The sequence below is a fragment of the Oncorhynchus masou genome, chromosome 2 (genome assembly GCF_036934945.1).
Source record: "Oncorhynchus masou masou isolate Uvic2021 chromosome 2, UVic_Omas_1.1, whole genome shotgun sequence".
Taxonomy (NCBI): Eukaryota; Metazoa; Chordata; class Actinopteri; order Salmoniformes; family Salmonidae; genus Oncorhynchus; species Oncorhynchus masou.
In genome coordinates this window covers 47,477,653-47,494,012 of record NC_088213.1, presented here as the reverse complement: position 1 = coordinate 47,494,012, position 16,360 = coordinate 47,477,653, and the positions used below count along the sequence as shown (strand labels likewise).

The following is a 16,360-nucleotide window of genomic DNA, read 5'->3' as shown; positions in this document are numbered from 1 at the left end:
AATGTCTTAGTCCCCCCTCCTCACGTCCTAGGATAGTCCACCTTCCCCGCCGACCATGGCCTAGTAGTCCTCACCCAGAACCCCACTGGACTGAGGGGCAGCTCGGGACAAAGGGGCAGCTCGGGACTGAGGGACAGCTCGGGACAGGGGCAGCTCAGCACTGAGGGGCAGCTCAGCACTGAGGGGAAGCTAGGGACTGAGAGGAAGCCCAGCACTGAGAGGAAGCCCAGCACTGAGAGGAAGCTCAGCACTGAGAGGAAGCTCAGGCAGGTAGTTGGCTCCGGCAGATCCTGGCTGGCTGGCAGATCTGGAAGAGTCTGGTTGACTAGCAGATCTGGAAGAGTCTGGCTGACTGGCAGATCTGGAAGAGTCTGGCTGACTGGCGGATCTGGAAAAATCTGGCTGACTGGCGGATCTGGAAGAGTCTGGCTGACTGGCGGATCTGGAAGAGTCTGGCTGACTGGCGGATCTGGAAGAGTCTGGCTGACTGGCGGATCTGGAAGAGTCTGGCTGACTGGCGGATCTGGAAGAGTCTGGCTGACTGGCGGATCTGGAAGAGTCTGGCTGACTGGCGGATCTGGAAGAGTCTGGCTGACTGGCGGATCTGGAAGAGTCTGGCTGACTGGCAGATCTGGAAGAGTCTTGCAGACTGACAGCTCTGGCGGCTTCTTGCAGACTGACAGCTCTGGCTGCTCCATGCAGACTGGCAGCTCCATGCAGACTGACAGCTCCATGCAGACTGGCAACTCCGGCTGCTCCATGCAGACTGACAGCTCTGGCTGTTCCATGAAGACTGACAGCTCTGGCTGATCCATGTAGACGGACAGCTCTGGCTGCTCCATGTAGACTGACAGCTCTGGCTGCTCTATGCAGACTGGCAGCTCCATGCAGACTGACAGCTCCTTGCAGACTGACATCTCCTTGCAGACTGACAGCTCCTTGCAGACTGACAGCTCCGACAGCGCTGAACAGGCGGGAGGCTCCGGCAGCGCATGAGAGGAGGAAGGCTCTGGCTGCGCTAAACAGGCAGGAGACTCCGTCAGCGCTGGAGAGGAGAAAGGCTCCGATAGCGCTGAACAGGCGGGAGGCTCCGGCAGCGCATGAGAGGAGGAAGGCTCTGGCTGCGCTAAACAGGCAGGAGACTCCGTCAGCGCTGGAGAGGAGAAAGGCTCCGATAGCGCTGAACAGGCGGGAGGCTCCGGCAGCGCAGGAGAGGAGGAAGGCTCTGGCTGCGCTAAACAGACGGGAGACTCCGGCAGCGCAGGAGAGGAGAAAGGCTCCGGTAGCGCTGGAGAGGCGAGGCGCACTGTAGGCCTTGATGCGTGGTGCTGGCACTGGTGGTACTGGGCCGAGGACACGCACAGGAAGCCTGGTGCGGGGAGCTGCCACCGGAGGGCTGGGGTGTGGAGGTGGTACTGGGTAGACCGGACCGTGCAGGCGCACTGGAGCTCTTGAGCACCGAGCCTCCCCAACCTTACCTGGCTCGATGCCCACTCGAGCACGGCCGATACGAGGAGCTGGAATATACCGCACCGAGCTATGCACCTGCACTGGGGACACCGTGCTCACCACTGCATAACACGGTGCCTACCCGGTCTCTCTAGCCCCCCGGTAAGCACAGGGAGTTTGCACAGGTCTCCTACCTGGCGTAGCCCTACTCCCTGTGAGTCCCCCCCCAAGAAATTTTTGGGGCTGACTCTCGGGCTTCCTAGCCAACCGCATTCCCTTATATCGCCGGCTCCTCTCTCCGGCTGCCTCTGCTCCCCTCGCTGCCTCCACCTGTTCCCATGGACCAAAATGCAGCGTGTAGATTGCGATCCATGTTTAATGAACAAAAACGTAACACGAATCTAAATACAAACACTACAAAACAAAGAACGTAATGAAAACCGAAACAGCCTATACTAGTGTAAACTAACACAGATACAGGAACAAGGACACTAAGGACAATTACCCACGAAACACACAAAGAATATGGCTGCCTAAATATGGTTCCCAATCAGAGACAACGATAATCACCTGACTCTGATTGAGAACCGCCTCAGGCAGCCATAGACTAACGCTAGACATCCCACAAAACCCCAAGACAAAAACACACCACAATAACCCATGTCACACCCTGGCCTGACTGAATAAATGAAGAATAAACATAATATATTTCGACCAGGGCGTGACATAATGTGTATTGTTTGATAAGCAGTATATTACATTTAAGAACATATGTATTCTGTACAATAATTTAGTGTTTGATATATATCAGATTATACAATAATCCAATGAAATAATCATATATACTGCATGTATGTTTGTATCAATATTTGACATAGATGCTGCAGTTATTAAAGAAAAGGTGAAATCAGCCCCTGCAAAGAAAGGTAAAAATGTTTTCAAATCTGTGGTTAATATGTAATTTTATAGTGCTTGATAGAGGCTGAAAGTCACTATTTTACTGAGAAGGTGAATTTAGCAGTGAGAAGACCAAACCAGCTCTTGCAAAGAAATTAAGAAATGGCTCAGTTCTTTAGATTAATTTTGTGTCTTCTCCAATGATTGTTTTACAAGCTGAAATTCACAAAGAAAATGCCAAAGCAGCTTCATCAAAGAATGGTATGGATAACTTTTTCTTTAGACTTGAAACAAAAAAACGCAAGTCTTACTCTAAATAGATGTCTTCCACAGAGTGTGCTTCATTTCTCTCTCAACCAAATAATCAGTATGGGTTTGAATCAATTGCAGTTTGAACCTTTGCTGTATATGTTATCATTCTTGTTTGATTAGAGTCCAAGGAAACTAAGGAACAAGCCAAACCAGAGCCTTCAAAAAAAGGTACAGATAGGATTTTTTTTTCTGGCTTTAAAATGTATAATCGCGTAAATATTGAGATTCATGTTGTGTCTTGTCCAATGCTTGTATTAGACAGTGAAGTTCCCAAAGAACAGACCAAAGCAGCAACATCAAAGAAAGGTGCAAAGTATTCTCTGTGTACCACAGAACCCATTTTCGCATTACTGAGCCAAGCCAGCCTACAATATACTGGGCTAGCCTAGATACTCATCAACCATAGCTGCTGGAATTGTGCTGGAAAGGACAATGTGAAAAGAAAATATCTAAACGAGCACAGTTCAGTTTGGCTTGGCCTGATAGTCTGAATCAGGTAAGACTGTTTTGTATGATAGAAGGTATACTTCATGAAATGTGTTTTTCTGATTTAGATGCTGAAGCAAAAGAAAAGGCCAAATTAACTCCAGAAAAGAAAGGTATGAAATTATTTTTGATTTGTTAATTTCCACTTATTCAAATAATAAGTAGGCAGCCTATGTATCCATTTTATGCTATTTATAAAACATTCAATAAGTTATTATTGTAAGGACTGTTGTACGTGAACTTAGAAGCTGAAGTTTCCAAATAAAAAGCCAAAGTAACTCCTTCAAATGAAGGTAACATTTGATTTTTATAGAACTAATAGTTTGAGACCAAGTATTGATTTTTAACACCACCAATATAATATTAGACACAGTACATAATCTCAGAGAAAAAAAATGTATCCTGCTATATTCATAGAGAAACACAATTATGTTGCTTTTGATTCAGAAGCTGCAGTTATTAAAGAAAAGGACAAATCAGCCCCTGCAAAGAAAGGTAAGACTGTGGTTAGTATGTAATTAGGAATTTGTTATAACATTTGTTTGCATTGTATTTATTTAAATTCACAGCATATTTTTTGTTACTTTCATTGTTTATAGTTGTTTATAATCTCTTACAAATTTGACAAATCTAAATTCAGAGTTAGCAATTGAAAATGCACTCACTACTGTAAATAGTTCTGGATAAGAGTGTCTGTTAAATGACAAAAATTGTAAATGTAAAATAAAAATTGAGATGAACAGACAGCCATAACAAATTATTTAATTTAAATGTAAATATGTATTTTCTCTTTGCACACAAATGTTGTTTTGAAATAATGTGTAACGGTTTTCATGCGGTGAAGGAGAGTCGGACCAAATTGCAGCGTGTAGATTGCGATCCATGTTTAATGAACAAAAACGTAACACGAATCTAAATACGAACACTACAAAACAAAGAACGTAAACGAAAACCGAAACAGCCTATACTAGTGTAAACTAACACAGATACAGGAACAAGGACACTAAGGACAATCACCCACGAAACACACAAAGATTATGGCTGCCTAAATATGGTTCCCAATCAGAGACAACGATAATCACCTGACTCTGATTGAGAACTGCCTCAGGCAGCAATAGACTAACGCTAGACATCCCACAAAACCCCAAGACAAAAACACACCACAATAACACATGTCACACCCTGGCCTGACCGAATAAATGAAGAATAAACATAATATATTTCGACCAGGGCGTGACAGAACCCCCCCCCCCTATGGTGCGGACTCCCGGACGCACATCAAAACAATAGGGAGGGTCCGGGTGGGCGTCTGTCCATGGTGGCGGCTCCGGCTCTGGCGCGGGACTTGGAACCCACTCTATAAATGTCTTAGTCCCCCCTCCTCACGTCCTAGGATAGTCCACCTTCCCCGCCGACCATGGCCTAGTAGTCCTCACCCAGAACCCCACTGGACTGAGGGGCAGCTCGGGACAGAGGGGCAGCTCGGGACTGAGGGACAGCTCGGGACAGGGGCAGCTCAGCACTGAGGGGCAGCTCAGCACTGAGGGGAAGCTAGGGACTGAGAGGAAGCCCAGCACTGAGAGGAAGCCCAGCACTGAGAGGAAGCTCAGCACTGAGAGGAAGCTCAGGCAGGTAGTTGGCTCCGGCAGATCCTGGCTGGCTGGCAGATCTGGAAGAGTCTGGTTGACTAGCAGATCTGGAAGAGTCTGGCTGACTGGCAGATCTGGAAGAGTCTGGCTGACTGGCGGATCTGGAAAAATCTGGCTGACTGGCGGATCTGGAAGAGTCTGGCTGACTGGCGGATCTGGAAGAGTCTGGCTGACTGGCGGATCTGGAAGAGTCTGGCTGACTGGCGGATCTGGAAGAGTCTGGCTGACTGGCGGATCTGGAAGAGTCTGGCTGACTGGCGGATCTGGAAGAGTCTGGCTGACTGGCGGATCTGGAAGAGTCTGGCTGACTGGCGGATCTGGAAGAGTCTGGCTGACTGGCAGATCTGGAAGAGTCTTGCAGACTGACAGCTCTGGCGGCTTCTTGCAGACTGACAGCTCTGGCTGCTCCATGCAGACTGGCAGCTCCATGCAGACTGACAGCTCCATGCAGACTGGCAACTCCGGCTGCTCCATGCAGACTGACAGCTCTGGCTGTTCCATGAAGACTGACAGCTCTGGCTGATCCATGTAGACGGACAGCTCTGGCTGCTCCATGTAGACTGACAGCTCTGGCTGCTCTATGCAGACTGGCAGCTCCATGCAGACTGACAGCTCCTTGCAGACTGACATCTCCTTGCAGACTGACAGCTCCTTGCAGACTGACAGCTCCGACAGCGCTGAACAGGCGGGAGGCTCCGGCAGCGCATGAGAGGAGGAAGGCTCTGGCTGCGCTAAACAGGCAGGAGACTCCGTCAGCGCTGGAGAGGAGAAAGGCTCCGATAGCGCTGAACAGGCGGGAGGCTCCGGCAGCGCATGAGAGGAGGAAGGCTCTGGCTGCGCTAAACAGGCAGGAGACTCCGTCAGCGCTGGAGAGGAGAAAGGCTCCGATAGCGCTGAACAGGCGGGAGGCTCCGGCAGCGCAGGAGAGGAGGAAGGCTCTGGCTGCGCTAAACAGACGGGAGACTCCGGCAGCGCAGGAGAGGAGAAAGGCTCCGGTAGCGCTGGAGAGGCGAGGCGCACTGTAGGCCTTGATGCGTGGTGCTGGCACTGGTGGTACTGGGCCGAGGACACGCACAGGAAGCCTGGTGCGGGGAGCTGCCACCGGAGGGCTGGGGTGTGGAGGTGGTACTGGGTAGACCGGACCGTGCAGGCGCACTGGAGCTCTTGAGCACCGAGCCTCCCCAACCTTACCTGGCTCGATGCCCACTCGAGCACGGCCGATACGAGGAGCTGGAATATACCGCACCGAGCTATGCACCTGCACTGGGGACACCGTGCTCACCACTGCATAACACGGTGCCTACCCGGTCTCTCTAGCCCCCGGTAAGCACAGGGAGTTTGCACAGGTCTCCTACCTGGCGTAGCCCTACTCCCTGTGAGTCCCCCCAAGAAATTTTTGGGGCTGACTCTCGGGCTTCCTAGCCAACCGCATTCCCTTATATCGCCGGCTCCTCTCTCCGGCTGCCTCTGCTCCCCTCGCTGCCTCCACCTGTTCCCATGGACCAAAATGCAGCGTGTAGATTGCGATCCATGTTTAATGAACAAAAACGTAACACGAATCTAAATACAAACACTACAAAACAAAGAACGTAATGAAAACCGAAACAGCCTATACTAGTGTAAACTAACACAGATACAGGAACAAGGACACTAAGGACAATTACCCACGAAACACACAAAGAATATGGCTGCCTAAATATGGTTCCCAATCAGAGACAACGATAATCACCTGACTCTGATTGAGAACCGCCTCAGGCAGCCATAGACTAACGCTAGACATCCCACAAAACCCCAAGACAAAAACACACCACAATAACCCATGTCACACCCTGGCCTGACTGAATAAATGAAGAATAAACATAATATATTTCGACCAGGGCGTGACATAATGTGTATTGTTTGATAAGCAGTATATTACATTTAAGAACATATGTATTCTGTACAATAATTTAGTGTTTGATATATATCAGATTATACAATAATCCAATGAAATAATCATATATACTGCATGTATGTTTGTATCAATATTTGACATAGATGCTGCAGTTATTAAAGAAAAGGTGAAATCAGCCCCTGCAAAGAAAGGTAAAAATGTTTTCAAATCTGTGGTTAATATGTAATTTTATAGTGCTTGATAGAGGCTGAAAGTCACTATTTTACTGAGAAGGTGAATTTAGCAGTGAGAAGACCAAACCAGCTCTTGCAAAGAAATTAAGAAATGGCTCAGTTCTTTAGATTAATTTTGTGTCTTCTCCAATGATTGTTTTACAAGCTGAAATTCACAAAGAAAATGCCAAAGCAGCTTCATCAAAGAATGGTATGGATAACTTTTTTCTTTAGACTTGAAACAAAAAAACGCAAGTCTTACTCTAAATAGATGTCTTCCACAGAGTGTGCTTCATTTCTCTCTCAACCAAATAATCAGTATGGGTTTGAATCAATTGCAGTTTGAACCTTTGCTGTATATGTTATCATTCTTGTTTGATTAGAGTCCAAGGAAACTAAGGAACAAGCCAAACCAGAGCCTTCAAAAAAAGGTACAGATAGGATTTTTTTTTCTGGCTTTAAAATGTATAATCGCGTAAATATTGAGATTCATGTTGTGTCTTGTCCAATGCTTGTATTAGACAGTGAAGTTCCCAAAGAACAGACCAAAGCAGCAACATCAAAGAAAGGTGCAAAGTATTCTCTGTGTACCACAGAACCCATTTTCGCATTACTGAGCCAAGCCAGCCTACAATATACTGGGCTAGCCTAGATACTCATCAACCATAGCTGCTGGAATTGTGCTGGAAAGGACAATGTGAAAAGAAAATATCTAAACGAGCACAGTTCAGTTTGACTTGGCCTGATAGTCTGAATCAGGTAAGACTGTTTTGTATGATAGAAGGTATACTTCATGAAATGTGTTTTTCTGATTTAGATGCTGAAGCAAAAGAAAAGGCCAAATTAACTCCAGAAAAGAAAGGTATGAAATTATTTTTGATTTGTTAATTTCCACTTATTCAAATAATAAGTAGGCAGCCTATGTATCCATTTTATGCTATTTATAAAACATTCAATAAGTTATTATTGTAAGGACTGTTGTACGTGAACTTAGAAGCTGAAGTTTCCAAATAAAAAGCCAAAGTAACTCCTTCAAATGAAGGTAACATTTGATTTTTATAGAACTAATAGTTTGAGACCAAGTATTGATTTTTAACACCACCAATATAATATTACACACAGTACATAATCTCAGTGAAAAAAAATGTATCCTGCTATATTCATAGAGAAACACAATTATGTTGCTTTTGATTCAGATGCTGCAGTTATTAAAGAAAAGGACAAATCAGCCCCTGCAAAGAAAGGTAAGAATGTGGTTAGTATGTAATTAGGAATTTGTTATAACATTTGTTTGCATTGTATTTATTTAAATTCACGGCATATTTTTTGTTACTTTCATTGTTTATAGATGTCTATAATCTCTTACAAATTTGACAAATCTAAATTCAGATTTAGCAATTGAAAATGCACTCACTACTGTAAATAGTTCTGGATAAGAGTGTCTGTTAAATGACAAAAATTGTAAATGTAAAATAAATATTGAGATGAACAGACAGCCATAACAAATTATTTAATTTAAATGTAAATATGTATTTTCTCTTTGCACACAAATGTTGTTTTGAAATAATGTGTATTGTTTGATAATCAGTATATTACATTTAAGAACATATGTATTCTGTACAATAATTTAGTGTATAATATATATCAGATTATTCAATAATCCAATGAAATAATCATATATACTGCATGTATGTTTCTATCAATATCTGACATAGATGCTGCAGTTATTAAAGAAAAGGTGAAATCAGCCCCTGCAAAGAAAGGTAAAAATGTTTTCAAATCTGTGGTTAATATGTCATTTTATAGTGCTTGATAGAGGCTGAAAGTCACTATTTTACTGAGAAGGTGAATTTAGCAGTGAGAAGACCAAACCAGCTCTTGCAAAGAAATAAAGAAAATGCTCAGTTCTTTAGTCTAATTTTGTGTCTTCTCCAATGATTGTTTTACAAGCAGAAATTTACAAAGAAAATGCCAAAGCAGCTTCATCAAAGAAAGGTGTGGATAACTTTTTCTTTAGACTTGAAACAAAAAACGCTAGTCTTACTCTAAATAGATGTCTTCCACAGAGTGTGCTTCATTTCTCTCTCAACCAAATACTCAGTATGGGTTTGAATCAATTGCAGTTTGAACCATATCTAAATATGTATTTTCTCTTTGCACACGAATGTTATATTGCAATAATGTTTGTTTCTTGTTAGTGCAGGCTTGAGAAGCATTATATTACATTTAAGAACATACTTATACTATAGAATCATTCATTGTATTTTAAATATCAGATTATACAATACTCCAATTAAATGATCTTATACTGCATGTATGTCCTTATCAACATTTGAAATAGATGCTGATGTTTTTCAAGAAAAGACGAGACCAGTTCCTGCAAAGAAAGTGAAAACTGTAAAAGACAAGGCAAAACCAGCACTAGCTAAGAAAGGTATTGAAGCAATGTTTTTTAAATTGGTTTTACATCTAAAATACAGTATGTATTTACTATGAATTAGTACATTTGTGCTCTTATGCTTTAATTTGACCTGCCAGTCTTTCAACTTAAATGTTTTTATTTTATTCAGAGGCTGAAGTTGGCAAAGAAAAGTCCAAACCAACACCTGCAAAGAAAGGTACTGGTGTATTACAGTACTTCACTACAGTAGTTTTTAGACTGAGTAGAACAGGGTGGCCAAAGATATGGCCTGCCTCCTGTGAAATCATCCTGTGCAACCAATGTTGTTTTAAATGTAAGTATTATATTCTTCCTAATATTTAAAAATCATAACATGTTATTTCTGTAGAAAGAGCTGGATTCAGCCTCTAAGGCTAAATTAACTAAACAACCCCAAGTGTACAAGAGACATCAAACTGGCACATATTGTCTAACATTATTGTTGTCCTCCATTCTCAAGAACCTGAAAGTTCAAAAGAGAAAACAAAAGCAGCTCATGTCAAGAGAGATATACAGTGCCTTGCAAAAGTATTAATTCCCATTGGCGTTTTTCCTAATTTGTTTCATTACAACCTTTAATTTAAATGGATGTTAATTTGGATTTCAAGTAATGGACATATACAAAATAGTCCACATTTGGTGAAGTAAAAAAAAAATGGGAAAGTGGTGCATGCATATGTATCCACCCCCTTTGCTATGAAGCCCCTAAATAAGATCTAGTCCAACCAATTACCTTTAGAAGTCACATAATTGGTTAAATAACGTCCACCTGTGTGTAATCTAAGTGTCACATGATCTGTCACATGATCTGTCACATGATCACAGTATACCTACACCTGTTCTGAAAGGCCCCAGAGTCTGCAACACCACTAAGCAAGGGGCACCATGAAGACCAAGGAGCTCTCCGAACAGGTCAGGGACAAAATTGTGGAGAAGTACAGATTACGGATTATGAAAAAATATACGAAACTTTAAACATCCCATGGAGTACCATTAAATCCATTATCAAAAACTGGAAAGAATATGGCACCACAACAATCCTGCAAAGAGAGGCATTAATCTGGGGCAACAAAGAGATCATAGATAACCCTGAAGGAGCTGCAAAGCTCCACAGCAGAGATTGGAGTATCTGTCCATAGGACCACTTTAAGTGTACACTCCACAGAGAGCTTTACGGAAGGGTGGCCAGAAAACAGCCATCGCTTAAAGAAAAAAATTACCAAAAGCTTTTGGCGTTCACCAAAAGGCATGTGGGAGACTCCCCAAACATATGAAAGAAGGTACTCTGGTCAGATGAGACTAAAATGTAGCTTTTTGGCCGTCAAGGAAAACGTTATGTCTGGCACAAACCCAACATCTCTCATCACCCCTAGAGCATCATCCCCACAGTGAAGCATGGTGGTGGCAGCAGCATGCTGTGGGGATGTTTTTCTTCGTCAGGGTAGGGAAACTTTTCAGAATTGAAAGAATGATGGATGGCGGTAAATACAGGGAAATTCTTGAGGGAAACCTGTTTCAGTCTCCCATAGATTTGAGACTGGGATGGAGGTCCACCTTCCTGCAGGACAATGACCCTACGCATACTACTAAAGCAACACTTGAGTGGAACCTTTTCTGGATGTTGATCCCCCTTTGGAAACTTTCCCTAACACCCTCAGCTGGAATGTGGCGCATGGAACGCAAAAAATATTCTTAAAAATATTTAACCTCCACACATTTTTTTTTTCAATAATATGCTATATATATCCATAAATCTCTGTTTACAATTACGCATTGTTCAAAAAATGCTACTCAAATGTCCGGAGAAATGACGATAGCTCCAGCAGATAACGTCAGATAACAAGCAATACACATCATAAACTTTAACTAAATATGCATGTTCTACATATATATAGAAAGATACACTTCTTCTAAATGCAATCGCTGTGTTACATTTATTTTTAACGTTACAGAATTCGTTCACTAGGCCATAATATGAGTCGGCGCTCAGAAATTAGCATGATGGCTCCTCTATCTTGGAGTCCACAGAAACCCAAATTTAACACATAAATATTCCCTTACCTTTGCTGTTCTTCCATCAGAAGACCTGGAAGGAATTATACTCACCAAAAACATCGTTTAGTTGTGAAGTCTTTGTCTTTCGGTTATCAAACACGGCATATTTCGGTTGAAATGCAGCCAAAAGTCAAGTGGATGCGCACCAAAACGTAGAATTTACATATTACATGTCAACTAAACTTGTCAAACTATGTTCATAACCAAGCTTTAGCATGTTATAAAGGTGCACAACAATTCTCAGGATGAACATAAACTCACGCGTCGTTTAATTAGTCTAGGAAAAGAGAGAGCACCGGCGGAGAGCGCGCATGAATGTGACCTTTTTTTTCGCGTGACCGAAAGGTTTCGGGCCGCCAAAACTCTCGTGAGCTCGCTATTCTCACAATGAGAAGCCCCATTGAAAGCAGACATCGCGCTGAAGACATAGAAACTGTTCCCAGGTCTGTAGGCGCTTGGGAAGGGTGGGGGCGATGACGTCAAAGTTGGGCCAACTTTTATGATGACAAGAGAGAGTTTGGGAGAATGACTGCCCTGAGAGTTCTGCTTTACATACAGACATAATTTCAACGGTTTTAGAAACTTTAGAGTGTTTTCTATTCAATCACATTTTTTTATATGCATATATTAGCAATTTTTGAAAGATTTTTTTTCTGTTTAATATGGGCACGCAATTACTCCAAAGGGGGCAGCAGACAGCCCTATCTTTAACAGGTTTTAAGGGGAACCATTTAAATGTCTTAGAATGGCCTAGTCAAAGCCCAGACCTCAATCCAATTGAGAATCTGTGGTATGACTTAAAGATTGTTGTAAACCAGCAGAACCCATCCAACTTGAAGGAGCAGGAGTTGTTTTGCCTTGAATCATTGGCAAAAATCCCAGTGGCTAGATGTGCCAAGCTTATATAGACATACCCAAAGAGTCTTGCAGCTGTAATTGCTGCAAAAGGTGGCCCTACAAAGTATTGACTTTGGGGGTTGAATAGTTATGGATGCTCAAGTTTTCTGTTTTCTTTTTTGTCTTATTTCTTATATGTTTCACAATAAAAAAGATTTAGCATCTTCAAAGTGGTTGACATGTTGTGTAAATCAAATGATACAAACCACCAAAACCCCCAAATTAGTGATTTGCTATGGTTCAAAAGCATATTTTGAAAATCTGAGATGACAGTGTTGTTAAGAAAAGGCTAAGCTTGAGAGCAGGTGCATTATTTTCATTTTATTTGCGATTTTCAGAAATCGTTAACGTTGCGTTATGCTAATGAGCCTGAGGCTTTATTCACGATCCCGGATCCGGGATGGGGAGTATCAAGAGGTTTTAATGAACATCCATACAGTTACGGTCAAACTTTTGGACACATCTACACATTCCAGGGTTTTTCTTTATTTTTACTATTTTCTACATTGCAGAATAATAGGGAAGACATCAAAACTATGAAATAACACATGGAATCATGGAGTAACCAGAAACGTGTTAAACAAATCAAAAACTATTTTTGATTCTTCAAAGTAGGCAGCCTTTGCTTTGATGACAGCTTTGCACACTCTTGCCATTCTCAAATCAAATCAAATCAACTGTTATTGGTGACATACACATGGTTAGCAGATGTTGTTGCGAGTGTAGCAAAATGCTTCTCGATCCGACTGTGTCGCAGTATCTAACAGGTAATTTCTAACAATTCCACAACAAAAACTATAACACAATATCTACTAAAGGAATGGGATGCAAATATATAAGTATAACATATATGGATGAGCAATGACTGAGCGGCTAAGATGCAATAGAAAGTAAAGAATAGATAGTGAAGGATACAGTATATATATGAGATGAGGAATGCGAGATATGTAAACATTCTTAAAGTGGCATTATTAAGTGACTCTAGAGTTCCATTTATTTAAGTGGCCAATGATATCAAGTCTGTAGGTAGGCAGCCGCCTCTGTGCTTGTGGTGGCTGTTTAACAATCTGATGGCCTTGCGATAGAAGCTGTTTTTCAATCTCTCTGTCCCAGATCTGATGCACCTGTACTGACCTCGCATTCTGGATGGAAGCAGGGTGAACAGCTAGTGGCTCGGGTGATTATTCTCCTTGATTATATGTTCTGCCTTCCTGTGACATCGTGTGTTGTAGGTGTCCTGGAGGGCAGGTAGTTTGCCCCTGGTGATGCGTTGTGCAGACTGTTGCTGTACCAGGCAACGATACAGCCCGATATGATGCTCTCAATTGTGCACCTGTAAAAGTTAGTGAGGGTTTTCGGTAGACAAATTCTTTCGGCTTCCTGAGGTTGAAGATGTGCTGTTGAGCCTTCTTCACTACACTGTCTGTGTATGTTTCAGTTTGTTGGTGATATGTCCCCCGAGAAACTTAAAACTTTCCACTTTCTCCACTGCTATCCCATCAATGTCCTGTCAATGTGGATAGGGGTGTGCTCCCTTTGCTGTTTCCTGAAGTCCAAAATCATCTCTTTTGTTTTGCTGACATTAAGTGAGAGGTTATTTTCCTGACACCACACTCCTACACTCCTATCCTCACCTCCTCCCTGTAGGTTGTCTTATCATTGTTGATAATCAAGCCTAGCACTGTAGTGTCGTCTGCGAACTTGATGATTGAGTTGGAGGTGTGCTTTGCCACACAGTCGTGGGTGAACAGGGAGTACAGGAGAGGACTGAGAATGCACCTTGTGGGGCCCCAGTGTTGAGGATCAGCGGAGTGGAGATGTTGTTTCCCAACTTCACCACCTGGGGTTGCCCGTCAGGAAGTCCAGGACCCAGTTGCACAGGGTGGGGTCGAGTCCCAGGGTCTCAAGCTTAATGAGGAGTTTGGAGGGTACTATGGTGTTGAATGCTGATCTGTAGTCAATAAACAGCATTATTACATATGTATTCCTCTTGTCCAGATGAGATAAGGCAGTGTGCAGTGTGATGGCAATTGCATCGTCTGTGGACCTATTGGGGCTGTAAGTAAATTGGAGTGGGTCTAGGGTAACAGGTAGGGTGGAGGTGATATGATCCTTGACTAGTCTCTCAACCAGCTTCATGAGGAATGCTTTTCCAACAGTCTTGAAGGACTTCCCAAATATAATGAGCACTTGTTGGCTGCTTTTCCTTCACTCTGCGGTCCAACTCATCCCAAACCATCTCAATTAGGTTGAGGTCGGGTGATTGTGGAGGCCAGGTCATCTGATGCAGCACTCCATCACTCCCCTTCTTGGTCAAATAACCCTTACACAGCCTGGAGGTGTGTTGGGTCATTGTTTTGTTGAAAAAAAATCATAGCCCCACTATGTGCAAACCAGATGGAGTATTGCTGCAGAATCCTGTGGTAGCAATGCTGGTGTAGCTTGAATTCTAAATAAATCCCTGACAGTGTCACCAGCAAAACACCCCCACACCATCACACCTCCTTTAATTTTATTTCACTTTTTTTAACCAGGTACGCTAGTTGAGAACAAGTTCTCATTTACAACTGCAACCTGGCCAAGATAAAGCAGAGCAGTACGACAAAAATAACAATCAATCAAATTTATTTATAAAGCCCTTCTTACATCAGCTGATGTCACAAAGTGCTGCACAGAAACTCAGCCTAAAACCCCAAACAGCAAGCAATGCAGGTGTAGAAGCACGGTGTCTAGGAAAAACTCATTAGAAAGGCCAGAACCTAGGAAGAAACCTAGAGTGGAACCAGGCTATGGAGGGTGGTCCTCTTCTGGCTGTGCCGGGTGGAGATCATACAGAACATGGCCAAGATTTTCAAATTTTCATAGATGACCAAAAGGGTCAAATAATAATAATAATCACAGTGGTTGTCGAGGGTGCAACAGGTCAGCACCTCAGGAGTAAATGTCAGTTGGCTTTTCATAGCCAATCATTCAGAGTTACTCCCGAGAGAGTTGAAAACAGCAGATCTGGGACAGTTAGCATGTTTCACCGAGTTACACATAAATACAGAGTTACACATAACAAAAGTATAGTCAATAACACAATATAAAAATCTACGTACAGTCTGTGCAAATGTAGAAAAGTAGGGAAGTAAGGCAATAAATTGGCCATTGAGGCGAAATAATTACAATTTAGCATTAACACTGGAGTGATCGATGTGCAGATGATGATGTGCAAGTAGAGATACTGGGGTGCAAAAGAGCAAAAGGACAAATAACAATGTGGGGATGAGGTAGTTGGGTGTGCTATTTACAGATTGGCTGTGTACAGGTACAGTGATCAGTAAGCTGCTCTGACAGCTGATGCTTAAAGTTAGAGAGGGAGATATAAGACTCCAGCTTCAGTGCAGCTTTTTGCAATTCGTTCCAGTCATTGGGGCGGGCAGGGTAGCCTAGTGGTTAGAGTGGTGGACTAGTAACCGGAAGGTTACAAGTTCAAACCCCCGAGCTGACAAGGTACAAATCTGTTGTTCTGCCCCTGAACAGGCAGTTAACCCACTGTTCCTAGGCCGTCATTGAAAATAAGAATTTGTTCTTAATAACTGACTTGCCTAGTTAAATAAAGGTAAAAAAAAAAAAAAATGGTAGCAGAGAACTGGAAGGATAGGATGACCAGTGAAATATACCTGCTGGTGCGCGTGCTACGGTGGGTGTTTCTATGGTGACCAGTGAGCTGAGATAAATAAGGCAGGGCTTTACCTAGGGCTTTACCTAGGGCTTTACCTAGCAAAGACTTATAGATGACCTGGAGCCAGTGGGTTTGGCGGATCCAGTTTGCTGAGTAGAGTGTTGGAGTCTATTTTGTAAATGACTTCGCTGAAGTCAAGGATCGGTAGGACAGTCAGTTTTACGAGGGTATGTTTGGCATTATGATTGAAGGAGGCTTTTTTACAAAATAGGAAGACGATTTTAGATTTAATTTTGGATTGGAGATGCGAGGCTGGAAGGAGCGTATACAGTCGAACCAGATACCTCGGTAAATTGTAGTTGTCCACATATTTTAAGTCAGAACCGTCCGTCCAGTGATGCT

General features: G+C 43.0%; 1 protein-coding gene across 1 annotated transcript in view; it reads left to right on the top strand.

Moving 5' to 3' along the window:
- Window positions 1–16,360, top strand: part of si:ch211-266g18.10 (axoneme-associated protein mst101(2)) — a 57,387-nt gene that overhangs the window by 1,947 nt on the left and 39,080 nt on the right. The window contains exons 5-18 of the mRNA XM_064985246.1: window positions 2,328–2,375; window positions 2,563–2,607; window positions 2,779–2,826; window positions 3,213–3,257; window positions 3,592–3,639; window positions 6,831–6,878; window positions 7,066–7,110; window positions 7,283–7,330; window positions 7,717–7,761; window positions 8,096–8,143; window positions 8,615–8,662; window positions 8,853–8,894; window positions 9,241–9,333; window positions 9,470–9,517. Of these exons, the coding sequence (XP_064841318.1) occupies window positions 2,328–2,375; window positions 2,563–2,607; window positions 2,779–2,826; window positions 3,213–3,257; window positions 3,592–3,639; window positions 6,831–6,878; window positions 7,066–7,110; window positions 7,283–7,330; window positions 7,717–7,761; window positions 8,096–8,143; window positions 8,615–8,662; window positions 8,853–8,894; window positions 9,241–9,333; window positions 9,470–9,517 (699 nt within the window). The remainder of the gene's footprint in view (window positions 1–2,327; window positions 2,376–2,562; window positions 2,608–2,778; window positions 2,827–3,212; window positions 3,258–3,591; window positions 3,640–6,830; window positions 6,879–7,065; window positions 7,111–7,282; window positions 7,331–7,716; window positions 7,762–8,095; window positions 8,144–8,614; window positions 8,663–8,852; window positions 8,895–9,240; window positions 9,334–9,469; window positions 9,518–16,360) is intronic.